This window comes from Diabrotica undecimpunctata, chromosome 2 (assembly GCF_040954645.1).
Source record: "Diabrotica undecimpunctata isolate CICGRU chromosome 2, icDiaUnde3, whole genome shotgun sequence".
Classification (NCBI taxonomy): Eukaryota; Metazoa; Arthropoda; class Insecta; order Coleoptera; family Chrysomelidae; genus Diabrotica; species Diabrotica undecimpunctata.
This window is the reverse complement of record NC_092804.1, coordinates 99,310,493-99,328,308: the sequence shown is the minus strand read 5'-3', so window position 1 is coordinate 99,328,308 and position 17,816 is coordinate 99,310,493. Positions and strand designations below refer to the sequence as shown.

The following is a 17,816-nucleotide window of genomic DNA, read 5'->3' as shown; positions in this document are numbered from 1 at the left end:
TATATATTTCTTAAGATAAATCAATTCTTAATTTCAATTCTGATGGAGGCTAGAAAAACGGCTCCTCGCAGCGAGGCTACGGTGTGTGACGTCAGCAGTCGTATCGACAACTTGTTTTGTATACGTATTTACGAAGTGTGACCAGTTCTTTAAATATTTAATCACTGATAATGAAGCCAATTAAGTGGTGTTTTGTTCCTGGGTGTCTAAATACATCTAAAAACAATTCTGAGAAGATTTTTATTACAGTTCCAAACAATTTAACACCATATTCACATAAAATTTTCAAACCACAGGTTTTTATATCTGTACCTCGGAGGGATATTCTACAACACTATGTCCATTTTTTCAATTTTGACAATTTTACAGACATTAACTTTTATAACTTTATTTAAAGGAATAGAGCACTAGGTCCTAAACCATTTGCTGATAAAGAAAGTGAATTTTAAAAGAACACCAAGTCCATTTTTACTTAGAGGGATAAAACACCATGTGGACTTAATGTTTTGTCCCTCTACGCATGTAAATTACCGCCGCGCATATATCTATGATGGGAGGTAGACTGTTAGTGATCTAATAATAATACTTTTGCTATTTATGGTGTGTTTACAGTGGTTTGTTACTAATAATAAGAACAATGAACCATAATAATTATCGTAGGAGAAAGATTCTTGAAGTACCTACTAAAAAGTCTGCGAATTCTTCTACTGCATTTACAGGTAAGCTACCTTTTTCCTCATTATTTTTAAATTATTAAAAAACATAACCTCAAAAGGATAATGTAGTGATTTGATACCAAAATTAGACTAGCAATATTATTAAATCTTTTACAACCAATATTATACGCCTTGTTTAATTTTAGAATCAAATAATACACCAAGAAATGATGTTTTAAATGAAGAGCATATTATTAGAGATGCCTTGAGTTGTGATAACGAAGATCAGTCTGATATAGAGAAAATTTCTGATAAACTATTCGTAGTGGAAATGAAATAAGATCTGCATTACTAAAATGGGCAGATACCGTCATTCCTGACAGTAACATAGAAGAAATCATACTACGGTCTTACAAATGTTACGGCCAGAATAAAAATGTTAGCATTAATACTTGTTTAAAAAAAAAATATCATCTAGAAGTTTCTACTAAAGAGTAATACCCACATGGAGGCGGACACTGTCCATGCGCTGATAGAGCGAAAGAGAAAAAACTTTTCTATTTACACGCCCTGGGACTGGCAGCCGTTAGTTAGATAAACCTCAATGAAATATACCGTACATACTATGGAACTAGAAGAATTAAAAAATTTAAGGTCTTTGTATGATATCAAAACATCTTAAAATCCGCCTTTGATTAATAGAAAAGAGACATTAACAAACAACAAGTTCTTCTGTCAAACTGTGTTTAACTTCCATTAAAAAAAAAACAGCATTAGAACTATGTTTTTAAAAAGTAATTTTCATGACGAGAACCAGGAAATTGACTTTGTTAGGTTTCGAAGGCGACACCTTACATTGCCAAAAGATTTGCAACTGGTATCACAAAGTCCAATACTTATATCACAACAAAAGTAAAACGATCTAGTGGCATTACTATCAAATGTTCCTACATTTTGCCATGATTTTTATCAAAACTTAAAGCATACCTACTAGTAATACTAATAGTGACTCTCCAGGAGACTTGAGGATGACTGAGTGGTTTGTACCTAAAATGCCATTTTTATATACATATTTTTATTTGTAAAGGTAAATTGTATGGTTAAATAAATTTTGTCAGTAAAAGTCAAATAGGATTGTAGTTGTTATTGAATACCTTATACTAATTCTTACAGTACAATAACTTTATTAGATGGATACAACATCATGTCCGTTAAAAGGGTTAAAAAACAGAGAAACAAATTTGTTTTTAATTATAACAAATGTATTATGTAAATAACAATAAATCGAATGTTCTAGTAAAATATTGTTTCAATATCTTAATAAAGAGCTGCAGCAATAATACTTTTTGGTGAAAAAAAGTTTAAAACTGCTCTCCTGTAAAGTTTTAAAAATAAACATAGTGTTGATTCCTTCCGAGGTACAGATATTTGCATTTATTTTTTTTTCTAACTTGCATAATAACTCCTTTTTCTAGTTTTTCCCTCTCTTTGTAGCAAACACCACTTATTTTGCTTCATTATCACGGTATAAATACTTAAAGAACTGGTTACACTTAGTAAATACGTATACACAACAAGTTGTCGATACGACTGCTGACGTCACACACCGTAGCCTCGCTGCGAGGAGCCGTTTTTCTAGCCTCCATCAAAATTAAAATTAAGAATTGATTTATCTTAAAAAATATATATTTTTAAACAATTTCATGTTTACTATATTTTTATATATTTTATAATCTATTGAATTTAATTGAATGTAACTATATTTAAAAATTTGTGAACATCCCTATTACTGAGAGCAAAATCACAACCATTTTATTTCTTTGATATTTGATCATGCATCAGTAACTTTAGGTCTGAAAGTAAAACACCATTTTTCTAGAGATTGGCCATATTCAGAACGAAAAAAGACAACATGCATCATGTGATATAAATTGCAAAAAACCTCATTTTGCTATTTATCCTCCGCACCAGTGGATTAACCTCATCAAAATGGCAAAAATTACTTCCTCACAATATAGAGCTAAAAAAAATGTTCTAAAAATACTCTTAGTTTTAAACCAATGGTTCAGAATCAGAACTAGAAGAGAACTAACATTACAGATGTGGAAAAAATAAGCAAAATTAGGTAAATTCACTACGAACCAAAGACTTATTATACCTTTCATTTTATCAACAGTTTTACACGATATTACAGAGAACATAACATAAACCTGAAGAATACAAAGCACCACAATAAAGTCTTTTACCAATTGATAGTAAAAAATTTAATGGCTATTAATTCATATATTTATTCTATACTAGTACCAATTATTTAAATAATAAAAAGACAATATAATAAAAGTAAAGTAAGAACAATGGGATTTCCACGGAAATAAAAACAGCCAAAACATATGTGATAATGACTGCAAAAGGAAATTTACTATTTTAAGATATATCTTTCATAATTCTTATTATCAAGAAATAAATTCACAATGGAAGACCAAAACGGTCAATAGGAAAATCATAATAATATCCACAAATAATGGAAAAGTATTAAAAAAAACAAATAAGCCCTTTTGCAGATCAGGGTTACAAGTCAAATACATATTTATTGACTTACCTTTCCCACATATGGAACACATATTTCTTAATTTTGGTGTAGATTTTTGGGTTAATTTTTTCAAATTTTTTGTACATTGGTTTTCAAGTGTTATGCACGCTGATGATGGTCCTGATTGCAACAGCATTTCCTCGGGTTTTATAATATCAGGCAAATCTTCACATTCAATTTCAGCCTTAAGAAAATATGGATTTAGTAGTTTTATTTTTCTTATATCTTTCTCCACTTCTGATTCATTATTAAATACATCAGTTTCTCCAGGTTCCCTTTTAATTTCTTGTTTTATAGGTTCTATTAAGCTTGCTTCTAAGGATTCTGTTTTTATTTGTGAATTTTCTATAGGAAGTTGAATTTTAATATCTGAGCAATCTATATCTATTTCATCTTTAAAGTCGTGTTGTCCATAAGGCTTTAGGTTCTGAGAAGTGGGATCCATTTTTGATGTATTCCACTTATTCCAGACTTTTATGTATGTCTTATGTCTTTTATTATTTGGCAAAAGTATAGAGAAAGTGCCGATGAAGTTAGCTACAAATGATCCGTCAAATTTGTGTTTGCTGTATTGCCAAGTACTTATTATGTATATGTTTTATGCCTCAAATATGCTTTGAAACAGTACATTTTTATTATATTATTTTATGAAATCGGGTATTTTTTAACATATTTTAAATTTATATAAAACACGAACGAATAAATATTTGTTTTTTTTATATTAGTTGCAGTTAGTTATTAGAAAAAAAAAAAAATTATAATTGGCCTTTGGTAGATTAGCAAATAAACTTGGCAATATTGTCAAAACTTTGAAAACACTAGTTGCCAGATTGCAACAGATGTTCAGCAGATTTCAATTTTATGCCTATTTTCTTATAATTTTGGGATGAAATGGTACCTGAATACCTTAAAAACTTAAGAATTTAAAAGCTTAAAAAGTTAAAATTAATTTAAATTATAATAGATTAAATTTAAATCAATTAAACTTCTTTTAAAAACTTAAAAATAATGTTTAGTAACATTAATCTTCTTCTTCCTATTTCGTCCCCATTAACGGAGGTTGGCGACCACATTTTTAAAAGCTTCTCTGTCTTTTGCAACGTGGAATAATTCGTCTACAGTCATGTTTGTCCAGTCTCGAATATTTCGCAGCCATGACTTCCTCTGTCTACCTATTCCCTTTTTGCCATCGACTCTACCCTGCATGATGACCTGCAGAAGACTATATTTATTATTTCTTAGTATGTGTCCAAGGTATGCAGTCTTGCGTACTTTTATCGTTCTCAACAATTTTTTGTCTCGACCCATCCTTCTCAGCACTTCCTCATTGGTGACCCTGGCAGTCCATGGGATTCTCAACATTCTCCGGTATATCCAAAGTTCAAAGGCTTCAATCTTTTTAACTATTTGCGCTTTTAGTGTCCATGTTTCTACCCCGTACAATAGTTGCGACCAGACGTAACATTCAACAAACCTCAGTCTCAGCGCAATATTCAGATTTTTGTCACAGAACAATTGTTTGAATTTTAAGAACGCTGCCCTTGCCATTTCTATTCGTACCCGGATCTCTTGGTCTGGATCTAATTCTGTGTTGATGTAAGCTCCCAGATATTTATATTTTGTCACTCTCTCTATTTGCTGTCCACCAAGAGTTAGTTGTTCATTATTTATTGGACTTCTTGATACTATCATAAATTTGGTCTTATCTGTGTTGATGTCAAGTCCCATTTGAATGCATTCACTATTTATTGCATCTAGTAATGTTTGTAGTTCTTCTATACTCTCAGCCAGAATTACCGTGTCATCTGCAAATCTCATGGTGTTTATGATTTCTCCACCAATTCTTATTCCCTCTTTTCTTTCCCATAAGGCTCTTCTGAATATGACCTGTGAGTACACGTTGAAAAGCGTCGGAGACAAGACGCATCCTTGCCTAACCCCTCTCGCAATCGGTATATTATTTGTTTCTATATCGTTCACCTTTACTACTGCTTTCTGGTTCCAGTATATAGCCTTAATAAACTCAATGTCTTTTTTGTCTAAATTGATATTTTTTAATTCATCTATTAACTTCATATGCTGCACTCGGTCAAAGGCCTTCCTAAAGTCTATGAAGCATACACATGCACTCTTGTTATATTCCCGACATTTCTGCAAGAGTACCGTCAACGCAAATAATGCCTCTCTTGTACCCATGCCTCCTCTGAAGCCAAACCGAGTTTCATCTATCTGCTCCTCACATTTCTTATAAATTCGGTTTTGAACAATTTTCAAGAGAATCTTTAAAGGGTGGCACATTAGGCTTATCAATCTATAGTCATTACATGATTTGGGATTGTTGTTTTTTGGTAGAGGTAAAAATATCGATTTAAGCCATTCTTCCGGGATGTTGCCCTCTACATATATGTGGTTGAGAATTCGGGTTAGTCTCTTTATATTACCGTCATCTAAGGCTTTTAACAGTTCAACTGGAATTTGATCAGGACCCGGTAACATTAATAATTAATATTATATCGCATGCTCTTTCGTGATTTATTTGTGATATGGCAACACTGCCAAATACAAATCTGTCCCTCATTTGTAGCTAACTTCATCGGCACTTTCTCTATACTTTTGCCGACAAACGATATTTCTCTATTTACCATGGAGTTAGAATATAACTCCATGCTTGCTAAATATTTAGTATTTAAAATTTATACCATAGGTAAGAAGGTTAGGTTAGATTTGGTATTTACTACTATTATTTCTATTTACTAAATAAACGGAAGTTGGGACCACTCAACCACTTAATTTGACACTATGTATTAATTAACCAATATGGCGACGGGCAGGTCCGGATTCAAATTAATTCAAGTTATATTTACGATACCTTTATGCACCCTTTATGTAAACTTCTTCCACAAAAACTTAAAAAAATTTCGATTCTTCAGCTTAGTTTTGGTTAATATATTAGTACTGTGGAGTTAGTGTGATACTAAAATTTTAAAAGTACACGTCGAATAAATTAAGAACTACCTATGTCGAACATGAAATTAAGATCTTCTGTAAAGGCGTGAAGGAACTATGTGAAAAACGTGAATTTTTAAAAATTTAAACAGACAAATTCCATTAAGATATATAATACCTACACAGTTAAAAGTATATTTTAACGCTTTCATTGAAATGACACCTGGTTTTTGCGATTTTATTTGTATTCAGTAGATAAAATCGTAATTAAGTATTGTGATATAAAAATAAATTAGTAAACATATTGGAGAAAAAGTGTAAGTACCTACCTAGTATTTAATATAAAAAAAGATACATCAAAACAAGTTTCCGATAATATAAATATTTTTTAAAATGGATGAAGATTCTGTTGGTTATAGGTATTTCTTTATTTCTTCTCCTCTCAACAATCAACCCAGTTCATATTCCAACGCTATAACTTCATTTAAATATCCAACTAAAAACCGCTAGGTATAACCAAACTACCAAACACTTCCATCTATCAAAAGTGGAAGGTAGATCCCGCTGACTGGGAACTATATCAACATCTTGTAACCAATGATGTACATCTTGGACTTTACTCCGGAAGAAAATATAGATACTAACATACAATCTACTAATATTATTACAAAAGCTACTGATATATCCATAGGAAAAACCAAATTACGTAAAAGAAAACTGGTGCTATGGTGGAATCAAGAAATAGCTGTTACTATGAAAGCTGGCAAGAATGATTCTGAGAATCTTCTTAATTTTAAAAGTTTGAGAGCTAAAACTAAATATCACCCGGTCGTGGAGATGCCATTTGAAGAAAACTGATGAATTCTATCCTCGATGGTGCTTTAAAGGTCCATCAACGGGAGGTATCGACATAATGTGTTCTAGGCCGATACTTACTTACTTTCCGTTACACGTTAGGCTTAAAGCCTAACAGCTTTAAATTTTGTGTTTCCAATGGTTGGCCACATAGATGGCCCTGTCATTCGCTAAGAATAGGTCTTTTTTGTGCAGGCCTTCCTCATCTCTGTGCATGATAGTAGATTCTGGCTATTTTGAACCGCGCCACAGTCGCAGGTACCGTCCTCCTGGTATCCCCATTTCTTCAGGTTACTAGCACAACGTGAAACGGTTTGAAGCAGATGAGGGTGGATTTGCCATTAAGTCATTTATCTAATATCGTGTAAAAATCCATTTCCATATTAAGTTCAATTTTCATTTATTCAAGTGTTTGAAGTATGTTTATTATTATTATTTTTAAGTTGTATTCGACGACAGCATTCTCGCAATAAGAATGCCGGCATCGAGCTATTTCCGTTTCTTCTTTAATAAAGGAAGAGTAGACGGCAATAAAACACAGTAATTGTCGTAGACAACCACAACTCACCAAAAGGAGATTCACAAGGAGTGCTTGACCAGGCAATGGGCACGCTGTACTGTGAGACTGAAGAGAGCCCTTTAAAGACTCTTTAGCCGTTGTTCTTTTGCAAATCTGCCGTTGCCGAACAAGCTTTGGGAAGAGGAGAACATCGAATACTGTTTGAAGAAACGCAGATGCTGGACAAAACTTCACAGTACTACCCACGGTTGTATCGGGAAGCGGTGGAAATATATAAGCACCCAAATAATTTTAATCGGATACAAGAAGGACTGAAAATTGACAAGACATGGATACCAATATTAAAATCCACAAACACCCTTCCCGCCAAACACGAAGAAAGAAAAGCTACTACGAACGACGACACGCCCCCTCAAGCCGAAACCAGTGGAGGGAAGGCGAGTGGGAAATATAAATATTGCCTCCGTAGTATAACGCGGTGTCAGTTTCAGGTTACAAGCGAAGCAGTAACATCTCCAGAAGATGCCAAACCCTAGTGTTGGCGAAACGTCGAGAACTAATCTCAGAAGACAACGGCCTAACAGCCCGAACAAACAGTTTAACACGATGGCCGTGAAAGCCTAACGCTGAATACCTCTTGTTTTATATTTTTACCCATTTAATAAAATCTTTTAGAACAAAATTAGTGTGTTTTATTTCAAGAATTTCACGTAAGAATTTAAATAGTCGATTTAAAGAGATGGTAGCTTTTTTGATTCATATATATATATATATATATATATATATATATATATATATATATATATATATATATATATATACAGTATACTCCCTCTATAACGAACACGGTTATTACGAGGTTTCGCTTATAAAGAGATACTTTAGATGTCCCGTGAAATTTCTATTGAACTATAACCGTCTATAGCGAGGCAAATTTGGTTATAACGAGAGAAAATAAGATCAAAAAACGTGTTTTTTACGTTTTTGGTCCGGTCGTGGCTATAAATAAATACCTTTTCATACAGCCCCTCAATAAACTTAACTGCAGCCCGCAATAAACTTCTTTACAATGAATAAATACAACTGTTTCACATCTTTAGAAAATATGATAGAATGATACTGGACCATTTAAAGCAGTTAAAAATGACAGAGTTCTTAAAATTGCAGAAGCAATAGTTTACATTATCCTTGAAAATACGCTTTATACATTATGTAGTTGGAAAAAAATATAAGTACAGATTTTTTGTTTTAACGTTTATCATTGATAATAAAAGTAAACAACTCTTTTATGTTTTAATACATTTCATTGACAATAAAAGTAAATAACTTTTTTTCAAAAACGCCATTCAAACAATATTTATTAGCATCTTATATTGCTCCTAATGGCTTCACTATAGGAAGTTAATAGTTTAGAAAACTACAGATTCATATGTATGCACAGTATTATTATTGTCTGATATAACGAGATCGGCTTATAACGAGGTAATTAGTCTGTCATTTCAGTTCTCGTTATAGATGGAGTCTACTGTATATATATATATATATATATATATATATATATATATATATATATATATATATATATATATATATATATATATATATATATTGTTATGATGTATTATGTGTGAATGATAAGCAATGAGTGTTTATTTAATAATATAGGGTTTTTATCGCGGTTCTCAAAGAATTAGTTTGTAAGTACTTTTTTAAATTATCTTTATTATATCTATTATGAAACACACATATATATCTAACCTAGCCAATGTAAATTTAAAATAAACTATCTTTAAATTGAAATTCTTATGAAACTAATTAAATTCTATAGACAATGTAAAATTTAAACAAACTATCTTCAAAATTGAAATTGTTATGACACTAACACTAATTCTAGGGGTTAGAAGATGGAGGGAAGTTGCCAGGAATCGACAGGAGTGGCGACTTCTTTGTGAGCAGGCCAAGATCCACAACGGATTGTCGAGCCACTTATGATGATGATGATGATGATGACACTAACTAAATTATATTAACAAAATTTTGTACCTTTCTGTCACTGAATGCCTAAATGAACTGTTTTCCACTATATAGATTCTAATCACCACTCAATGTCTTCGTGCTTCGGTTATCCTTGTTTTTGTGAACTACTTACTGTGAATTACTTTTTCCAATTATCAGCTTCCACCAATTTAAAATATATTTCTTCTTAAGCATTTATAAACCACCAAGCAAACCAACAAACAGCATTTATATTTATTCTTCTTTTCAATATACCAATATCCAATCACCAAATAGATTATATATTTATATTTATTCTTCTTTTCAATATACCAATATCCAATCACCATATAATTATCATAAGTTGATTTATACTAATCTCCAATCATAATATAATTTTTAATTTCTTCCAATATCCAACCAATATTCTTCTAATATACTTTCCAATATTATCAAATTTTAATACTAAATCACCGATTATTACATACTTTATACTTTCTTTCTAATTCTGACTAAACTGTAACTGATCTGACTTCTTCTAACTTTCATACTAAAACTGGCCTATATTTACTTCATATTAACTGACTGACTTTATACTTTATAACTTTCTTACTATAACTTTCTGACTGGCCATCTTGAATCCAAATCACCGAGTATTATACCTTTTCAATCTTCCAGAACCATCTGGTTTGAAATCCTGTTCGATTTGTTCTATATCCTCTATATGAATGTTCTGGAAACAGTATATGTTCGATCCACAGACATAACCATTATTCGAGAATGTTCTACCGTAAACAAAGGTCAAATTCTGTATTCTGGAGAATTCTTTAATTTTCTATTGATAATTTTGTTGACATTTAGGCTTTTCAGATCAGAATATACGCTTAAATCAGTAACTAACACTCTAATTTAATAAACTACACATTTTAAACAACATATTATTATAACCCCACTTTATATTCGTAATCATTACTTAAACGTCACTTTCAAGAGTATTTTTGGTTGCCTAGTCACATGGCTCGTTACTGTTACAATGGAAGCCCATAGGAAGGCCCAGAACGAGATGGTTGGATGACGTGGAAGACGACCTGAAAACAATGAACATAAGACAATGGAGAAGAAGGGCACAAGAGAGATCTGAATGGAAGGACATAGCCAGACAGGCAAAGACCCATCCAGGGTTATGATGCCAAAAGAAGAAGAAAGAAGAAGTCACATGGCTCACTTAAATATATCTACAACATTATAATTACTAAAATAAAACTTTTTTTTACACCTATTACATGCTAATTTCTTAAAAATGCCCTCACATAAAAATTTTTATAAAATTTTCTAGTATATAACTTGTTAAAATAACCAAATACTTTTAATATCTAATATTATCTAGTATATAATTTATAAATTATTTTCTTTAAACACCAATCATCTCAATATATAGGTATATATATATATATATATATATATATATATATATATATATATATATATATATACCGTTGTTAATATAACATTGACAATTACATTTTTTGATGGATTTTAGAATCAATCAATGTTTTCAAAAGTTAAATTAAAAAAACTAATATAAAATTACTTTAATTGGGAATCTTCCGGCGTTCTGTGTTTTTGCTGATTTATTTAATAGATTAATTTTTGATGTTTCTTCACAATAATAACATCTTAATGCTACAGATCTTTTAAAGGTAAGATCATTTACGTAATTGTTTTTCATATAGATGAATCGCTTATAATATTCTTTTAGATGAACTGATGATGCCCAATGAACATTGGGCGAAACGTCTTCAATAAATAGATAAAGTAGCACAACTCTTGTCTTTTTTATCTCCAAATTGACCTAAAATATCCCATTCACTTACGAGTGCACATTTTTATATATATATATATATATATATATATATATATATATATATATATATATATATATATATATATATATGATACGATTGGGGTTTATAGAAAATAATTTATAAGTTACACATTAGATAATATTAGATAGTTGGTTATTTTAATAAGTTATATACTAGAAAATTTTATAAAAATATATTTATGTGAGGGCATTTTTAAGAAATTAGCATATAATAATTGTAAAAAGTTGTATTTTAGTAGATATATTTAAGTGAGCCATGTGACTAGGCAACCAAAAATACTCTTTAAATTGACAGACAGGAATTAATAAATTACGAATATAAAGTGGGGTTATAATAATAATGTTAGTTTAAAATGTTTAATTTATATATATTTAATGATTTAAATGTTTATTCTGATCTGAAAAGCCTAAATGTAAACAAAATTATCAATACAACATTAACGAATTCTCCAGAATGCAGAATTTGACCTTTGTTTATGTTGGAACATTCTGGAATAATGATTATGTCGGTAGATCGAACAGATACTTTTTTCGAGAACATCCATATAGAAGAAATAGAACTAAATAGAACATGATTTCTTACCAGATGGTTCTGGAACATCCGAAAAGATATAAATACCCGTGATTTGGATTCAAGATGGCCAGTTCATTATGAAAGTTAGTAGAAGATAGACTCATTAAGTTAGTGAAGTAAATTGTTCAGAATTTTCAAGACAGTCAATCAGTTACAAATAGTCCAATTGTTTAATATAGTGAGTTAAATGAAGATTAAAAATTATGCACATTTATAATTATACACAAATAATTATTGAAGATTAAAAAAGTATATTAGAAGAATATTGGAAGAAATTAAAATTATATTATGATTGGAGATTAGTATAAATCAACTTATAATAATTGGATATTGGTATATTAAAAAGAAGAATAAATATAAATGCTGTTTTGCTGGTTTGCTTGGTGGTTTATACAATACATCATAACAATTTGGCGCCCAACGTGGGGCTCTCTATTTAAAAGAATTTGTTTGGGAAGATAAGTGCTCTCATATAATTAAATTAATTATCAGTAGAAAGAAAAAATTATAGATTTTATTTTTAATTATATTTGAACAAGTAAAGTCTCAAAATGTCTCAAGGAAAGAAAGGTACAAGAAGCAAAAAGAATGAAGAAGATGTTGAAGTAGAAACACAACCTGTACAAGAGGAGATTTTAGTTCAAGCTCCACAAGATACTGCAGAAATGAATCCAGAAAGAGAGGAAAATGTCAATATGGCAGCTTTGATGTCATTAATGATGCAGATGAACAAGACAATGGAAGAGAATACGAAAAAAATGGAAGAGAATTCAAAAGAAGTCAAAGAAGACATGAAAAAAATGGAACAAAAATTGGAAGAGAATTATAGAAAATTAGAAAAGAAAATAGAAGATAATAATAATAAATTGTAAAACAAATGGATAAAAAACTTGAAGCTGCAGAGAAAAAAGTAGCAAATGAAATAAAAAATATACGGAATGACTACAAGAAAAGGATAGAAAATGAGAGGACAGCAGTAAAGAGGATTATTCAAGATAATAAGATAGATATAGAACAGAAAATAGAGTTGCAGAAATGTAACTTAGAAGTAAAAATTAACGAAGACAGGAGAAACACAGAAGAAAAATTAGACGATATACAACAAAATATCCAAATAAATAGTAATCAAATAAGAAATGTGGAACAGAGAATAGATGATATTTCACAAATGAGAGACATAGGGAGACCCTACTTAAATTTAACAAATGAGACTGGGATTAAATTCTCTGGTAATATAAAAAATTTGCATCCTAGAGTATACATAAATAGTTTAAAACATAAATTAAGATTTGTGAATAATATTAATGATATTAAAGATTATATTAGAATGACATTAAATGACAATGCAGCAACTTGGTTTGCTAGTATTGAGAATGATTTAGATAATTTTCAAACATTTGAAAATAAATTTTTAAATCATTATTGGGGTGAATTAGAGCAAGCCAAGTTTAGAGAAATTCTATATTTTGGAAAGTATAATCACAATTTAAAATCAAATATGGTAGATTATGCATTAAAACTGATAACAGTTGCAAAATATTTAGAACCACCACTTAGAGAGGATGAAACAGTCTTAAATGTATCTAGACATTTTGATGTTGATGTTGTGCAAACAGTAACTGTACAAAATATTCAAACAATAGATAGTTTTATTAATTTTATTCAAAGAATACAAAGAGGCAATATGACAAGTAATAATAACAACAGAAAAAACAATAATAACTTTCAATATAATAAAAATGATAATCAACAATATAGACAATCATATAACAATAACACTAGGTATGGTGATAGTTTACAAAATTTTAATAATAATAACAGAAATCAAAATAGACAGAATTGCAATAACAATACTAGTTATAATAGACAACATTTTAATAACAGTACTAATAATAATAGACAAGATTTTAACAATAGAAGAAATACAGAACGACCTAATTATAACAGACAGATAAATTGGGTTCGAAGGAATAGGAGCTGCGAAGACAGGGAACGAAATAGTACAAGGCAAGAAAATGTGAGTAGAAGTCATAGTAAAGAAAGACATAGGACATCAGATCCAAGTGGTCAGATACAATCTGACAATTCTAATAATCAAAATTTTGTGCAGTAAACTTTCTGAATTACAAGTTAGGCCATTGCTATTGTGAAAAACCTTCTGAATTTATTTCTTTAGATGAAGAGAAAATTATTGAATCTATTAATTTAATTTATATAAATGCTTTGGCCAAAAATAAAATGATTAAAATTATGATAGATACTGGTTCAGAAAGTATTTTAGTCTCGGAGAATTTTATTTTTAATACATTAAAACTATCAGATATAATAAAGATTCCAAAAATTAAAATTATTGGTGCAAATAATAAGAAGTTGGGTGAAATTGATAAACTAGCCAATTTTAAAATTAATATTCTTAATAAAGAAATTAATATGCAAGGATTTATTGTCAAGGATTTATGTGTTGATATATTAATGGGAAATGATGAATTGGAAAAGAAGAAAGTAAAGATAGATTTTGAAGAAAAAATGGTAACTTTGGAAGGGCAAATAATTAAATTTATGCAGAAAGATGAGGTGGAAGAAGGAATAAGAGTTGATAGGATATTATTAAAAGAAAATAATGATGTTTATGAAGAAGAAATGTATTTTGATGATAGGGAAATGTCCCAGAAGAATGTAAAGAATAATTATTATAGTGAATATTTAAGGAATGGAAATTTTAAGCAGATGGATGCCTACGAGGCGGAGTGCGTAAAATTGGAAGCAAGGAATAATGAGTACATAATGAAGAATAATTTTATTTGTAAAGAAGAAGATGTGATAAAAGTTTTAAATTGCCCTGAAGAATATAAATCAATAGTCATTTCCATATTGCAGCAACACAAGGGACTTGTCAATAAAGAAAATAGAATTGCACAAAATTATATCCATAGTATAAGAGTTAAGGAGGAAAAAGATTTTTAAAACAAAATCATACCCAATACCATATAAATACAGAGAAGAAGTAAACAGAACGATTAATAATATGTTAGAAGATGGAATATTAGGAAGAATTACAGGAATGTCATTTTTTACTAAAATCGATTTACAGCATAGTTTTTGGTTAATACCTCTAGAAAGAAAAAGTAGACAGTATACAGGATTTCAGATAGATGGAGTAGTATATCAATTCAAAGTAGTACCATTTGGACTTCAATCATCTTGCAGTGTTCTATGTAGATGTCTTCATGATATTTTGGATCACTATGAACATTTTGTAATTCACTACATTGGTGATATATTAATTGTTTCTAAAACGGCTGAAGATCATGAGAAACACCTAAAAATTATAATAAACAGATTAGATAAAGTTGGACTTAAAATAAATCAAGAAAAATGTACATTTTTTCCAAAAGAAGTAATATATTATAAACTTAACACTAATTATAAAAATACTAACAGCTTACTGATATATCCATTTTATTCAATAGACTTGATTTGTTAAATAGATGGTAGATTTCATTATTTTGAATCAATTTGACATCATACTTGTTGTCTTGTACATATGGAAATTATTTTGTACCCTAAAAATCATAATTTGGGGTTAGATACTAAATAGATTCTATAAATAATTTGCTAAAAATGTCTTTCTAATATAATAAAGTGTTAAACTTACCAATTCATATGGATGAAAGCCTGTTGAATGGAAATAATTCATAGGTTTTGTCTATAAATAAACATAACACAATAATATATGATTATGTTTATTTTCTCATATAATAGCCTCCATTGCTTTATTTGACATGACAGTTTGACATAGACAGCGAACAGGGATGTATTTAATAGAACACATTTAAAAAAAAATTGAATTATTAATTTATTAAATTTAATAAGGTATGAGAAAATTAATATTTAAAAAAATAATAAGTAAATTATTTATTTTAAATATTATTTTGTGGTATTGATACGATTGGGGTTTATAGAAAATAATTTATAAGTTACACATTAGATAATATTAGATAGTTGGTTATTTTAATAAGTTATATACTAGAAAATTTTATAAAAATATATTTATGTGAGGGCATTTTTAAGAAATTAGCATATAATAATTGTAAAAAGTTGTATTTTAGTAGATATATTTAAGTGAGCCATGTGACTAGGCAACCAAAAATACTCTTTAAATTGACAGACAGGAATTAATAAATTACGAATATAAAGTGGGGTTATAATAATAATGTTAGTTTAAAATGTTTAATTTATATATATTTAATGATTTAAATGTTTATTCTGATCTGAAAAGCCTAAATGTAAACAAAATTATCAATAGAACATTAACGAATTCTCCAGAATGCAGAATTTGACCTTTGTTTATGTTGGAACATTCTGGAATAATGATTATGTCGGTGGATCGAACAGATACTTTTTTCGAGAACATCCATATAGAAGAAATAGAACTAAATAGAACATGATTTCTTACCAGATGGTTCTGGAACATCCGAAAAGATATAAATACCCGTGATTTGGATTCAAGATGGCCAGTTTATTATGAAAGTTAGTAGAAGATAGTCTCATTAAGTTAGTGAAGTAAATTGTTCAGAATTTTCAAGACAGTCAATCAGTTACAAATAGTCCAATTGTTTAATATAGTGAGTTAAATGAAGATTAAAAATTATGCACATTTATAATTATACACAAATAATTATTGAAGATTAAAAAAGTATATTAGAAGAATATTGGAAGAAATTAAAATTATATTATGATTGGAGATTAGTATAAATCAACTTATAATAATTGGATATTGGTATATTAAAAAGAAGAATAAATATAAATGCTGTTTTGCTGGTTTGCTTGGTGGTTTATACAATACATCATAACAATATATATATATATATATATATATATATATATATATATATATATATATATATATATATATATATATATATATATATATATATATATATAATCAATCAATCTACTATTTGATTTAAAATGGATTCAGGATCTTTTTATACTTTGGCAACTATGTCAACTTCGATCTCTGTCAATGATAATCACATGCAACGGTAAGTAAATTAGATGGACTGTATGTCGCTTTGAAGTTGAGTTATGATATGAGTTGCATGAACTTTTTTGGGGGATACCGAGGGCCTGAGGAAATTTTTTTAAAAATTGGGATTAAAATTGTGAGTTTTAAGGAACTTTTCACACACTGTTGAGTGTCATAAAGACATTCAAAACTTATCGTTATTTAAGTATTTTTAATAAAAAAAAATTTACAATGAAGTAAAAATTTCTTTAAAAGTTATCTAAAATGGTTTTATTAATTTTCAGAATTTTTTCGATGCTGTGAGATCTTTATCAGAGAAAAACTTACAAATATCTAAGTAAAACCACTTAAAAATGAAAACAAAAGGGTAAAATTTTGACTGTAAAATTGGAAATCTAGTCACATAATAAGGTCAGAAGAGCCTTAAATTACATAATTTAAGTTTCGAACGTTATTCTTAAAACACTAGGTCGATGATAAAGGATTACATTTTTGGTAATGGTTATCATGGTCATCTGAGGGGTAACAACCAACTGTTGACAAAAGAAAGTAAAAATTGTTTTGAAATGACAAGACCTTCAAGATAAGTGATAGGTAGTTTTTAAAAAATAATCAGATACTATATGCCCATTAAGGGTGTTATTTAGAATCAAATTTATATTATTGTTTTAAATGATGTATAATAAAAAAAATATTTGTTGTTGAAGAAAAAAGAATAATAATTGTATTATGAATAATTAAAAAGTTGGATAAATATTTGCCTTCG

The 17,816-nt window shown here is 29.2% G+C and overlaps 1 protein-coding gene and 1 long non-coding RNA gene across 2 annotated transcripts; both read right to left on the bottom strand.

Moving 5' to 3' along the window:
• Nucleotides 1-1,617: 1,617 nt before the first annotated feature.
• Nucleotides 1,618-3,780, bottom strand: LOC140433387 (uncharacterized). Its single transcript, XM_072521401.1, has 2 exons — nt 3,256-3,780; nt 1,618-1,703 (listed from the first exon to the last, which is right to left on the bottom strand). Exons 1-2 carry the CDS (start codon nt 3,689-3,691, stop codon nt 1,633-1,635), a joined length of 507 nt encoding a protein of 168 aa, XP_072377502.1. The 5' UTR covers nt 3,692-3,780; the 3' UTR covers nt 1,618-1,632.
• Nucleotides 3,781-13,339: 9,559 nt separating this feature from the next.
• Nucleotides 13,340-15,781, bottom strand: LOC140433386 (uncharacterized). Its single transcript, XR_011949949.1, has 3 exons — nt 15,677-15,781; nt 15,461-15,584; nt 13,340-15,340 (listed from the first exon to the last, which is right to left on the bottom strand). It is a non-coding gene; the product is annotated as an uncharacterized lncRNA (long non-coding RNA).
• Nucleotides 15,782-17,816: the final 2,035 nt, after the last annotated feature.

Excerpts from the sequence above, each read along its gene's own strand:
- LOC140433387 (XM_072521401.1), bottom strand. The coding sequence starts at position 3,691 with ATGGATCCCACTTCTCAGAACCTAAAGCCTTATGGACAACACGACTTT. Across the intron at positions 1,704-3,255 it reads GTGTTCCATATGTGGGAAAG|GTACAAACCACTCAGTCATC; the intron begins GTAAGTCAATAA and ends ATGGCATTTTAG.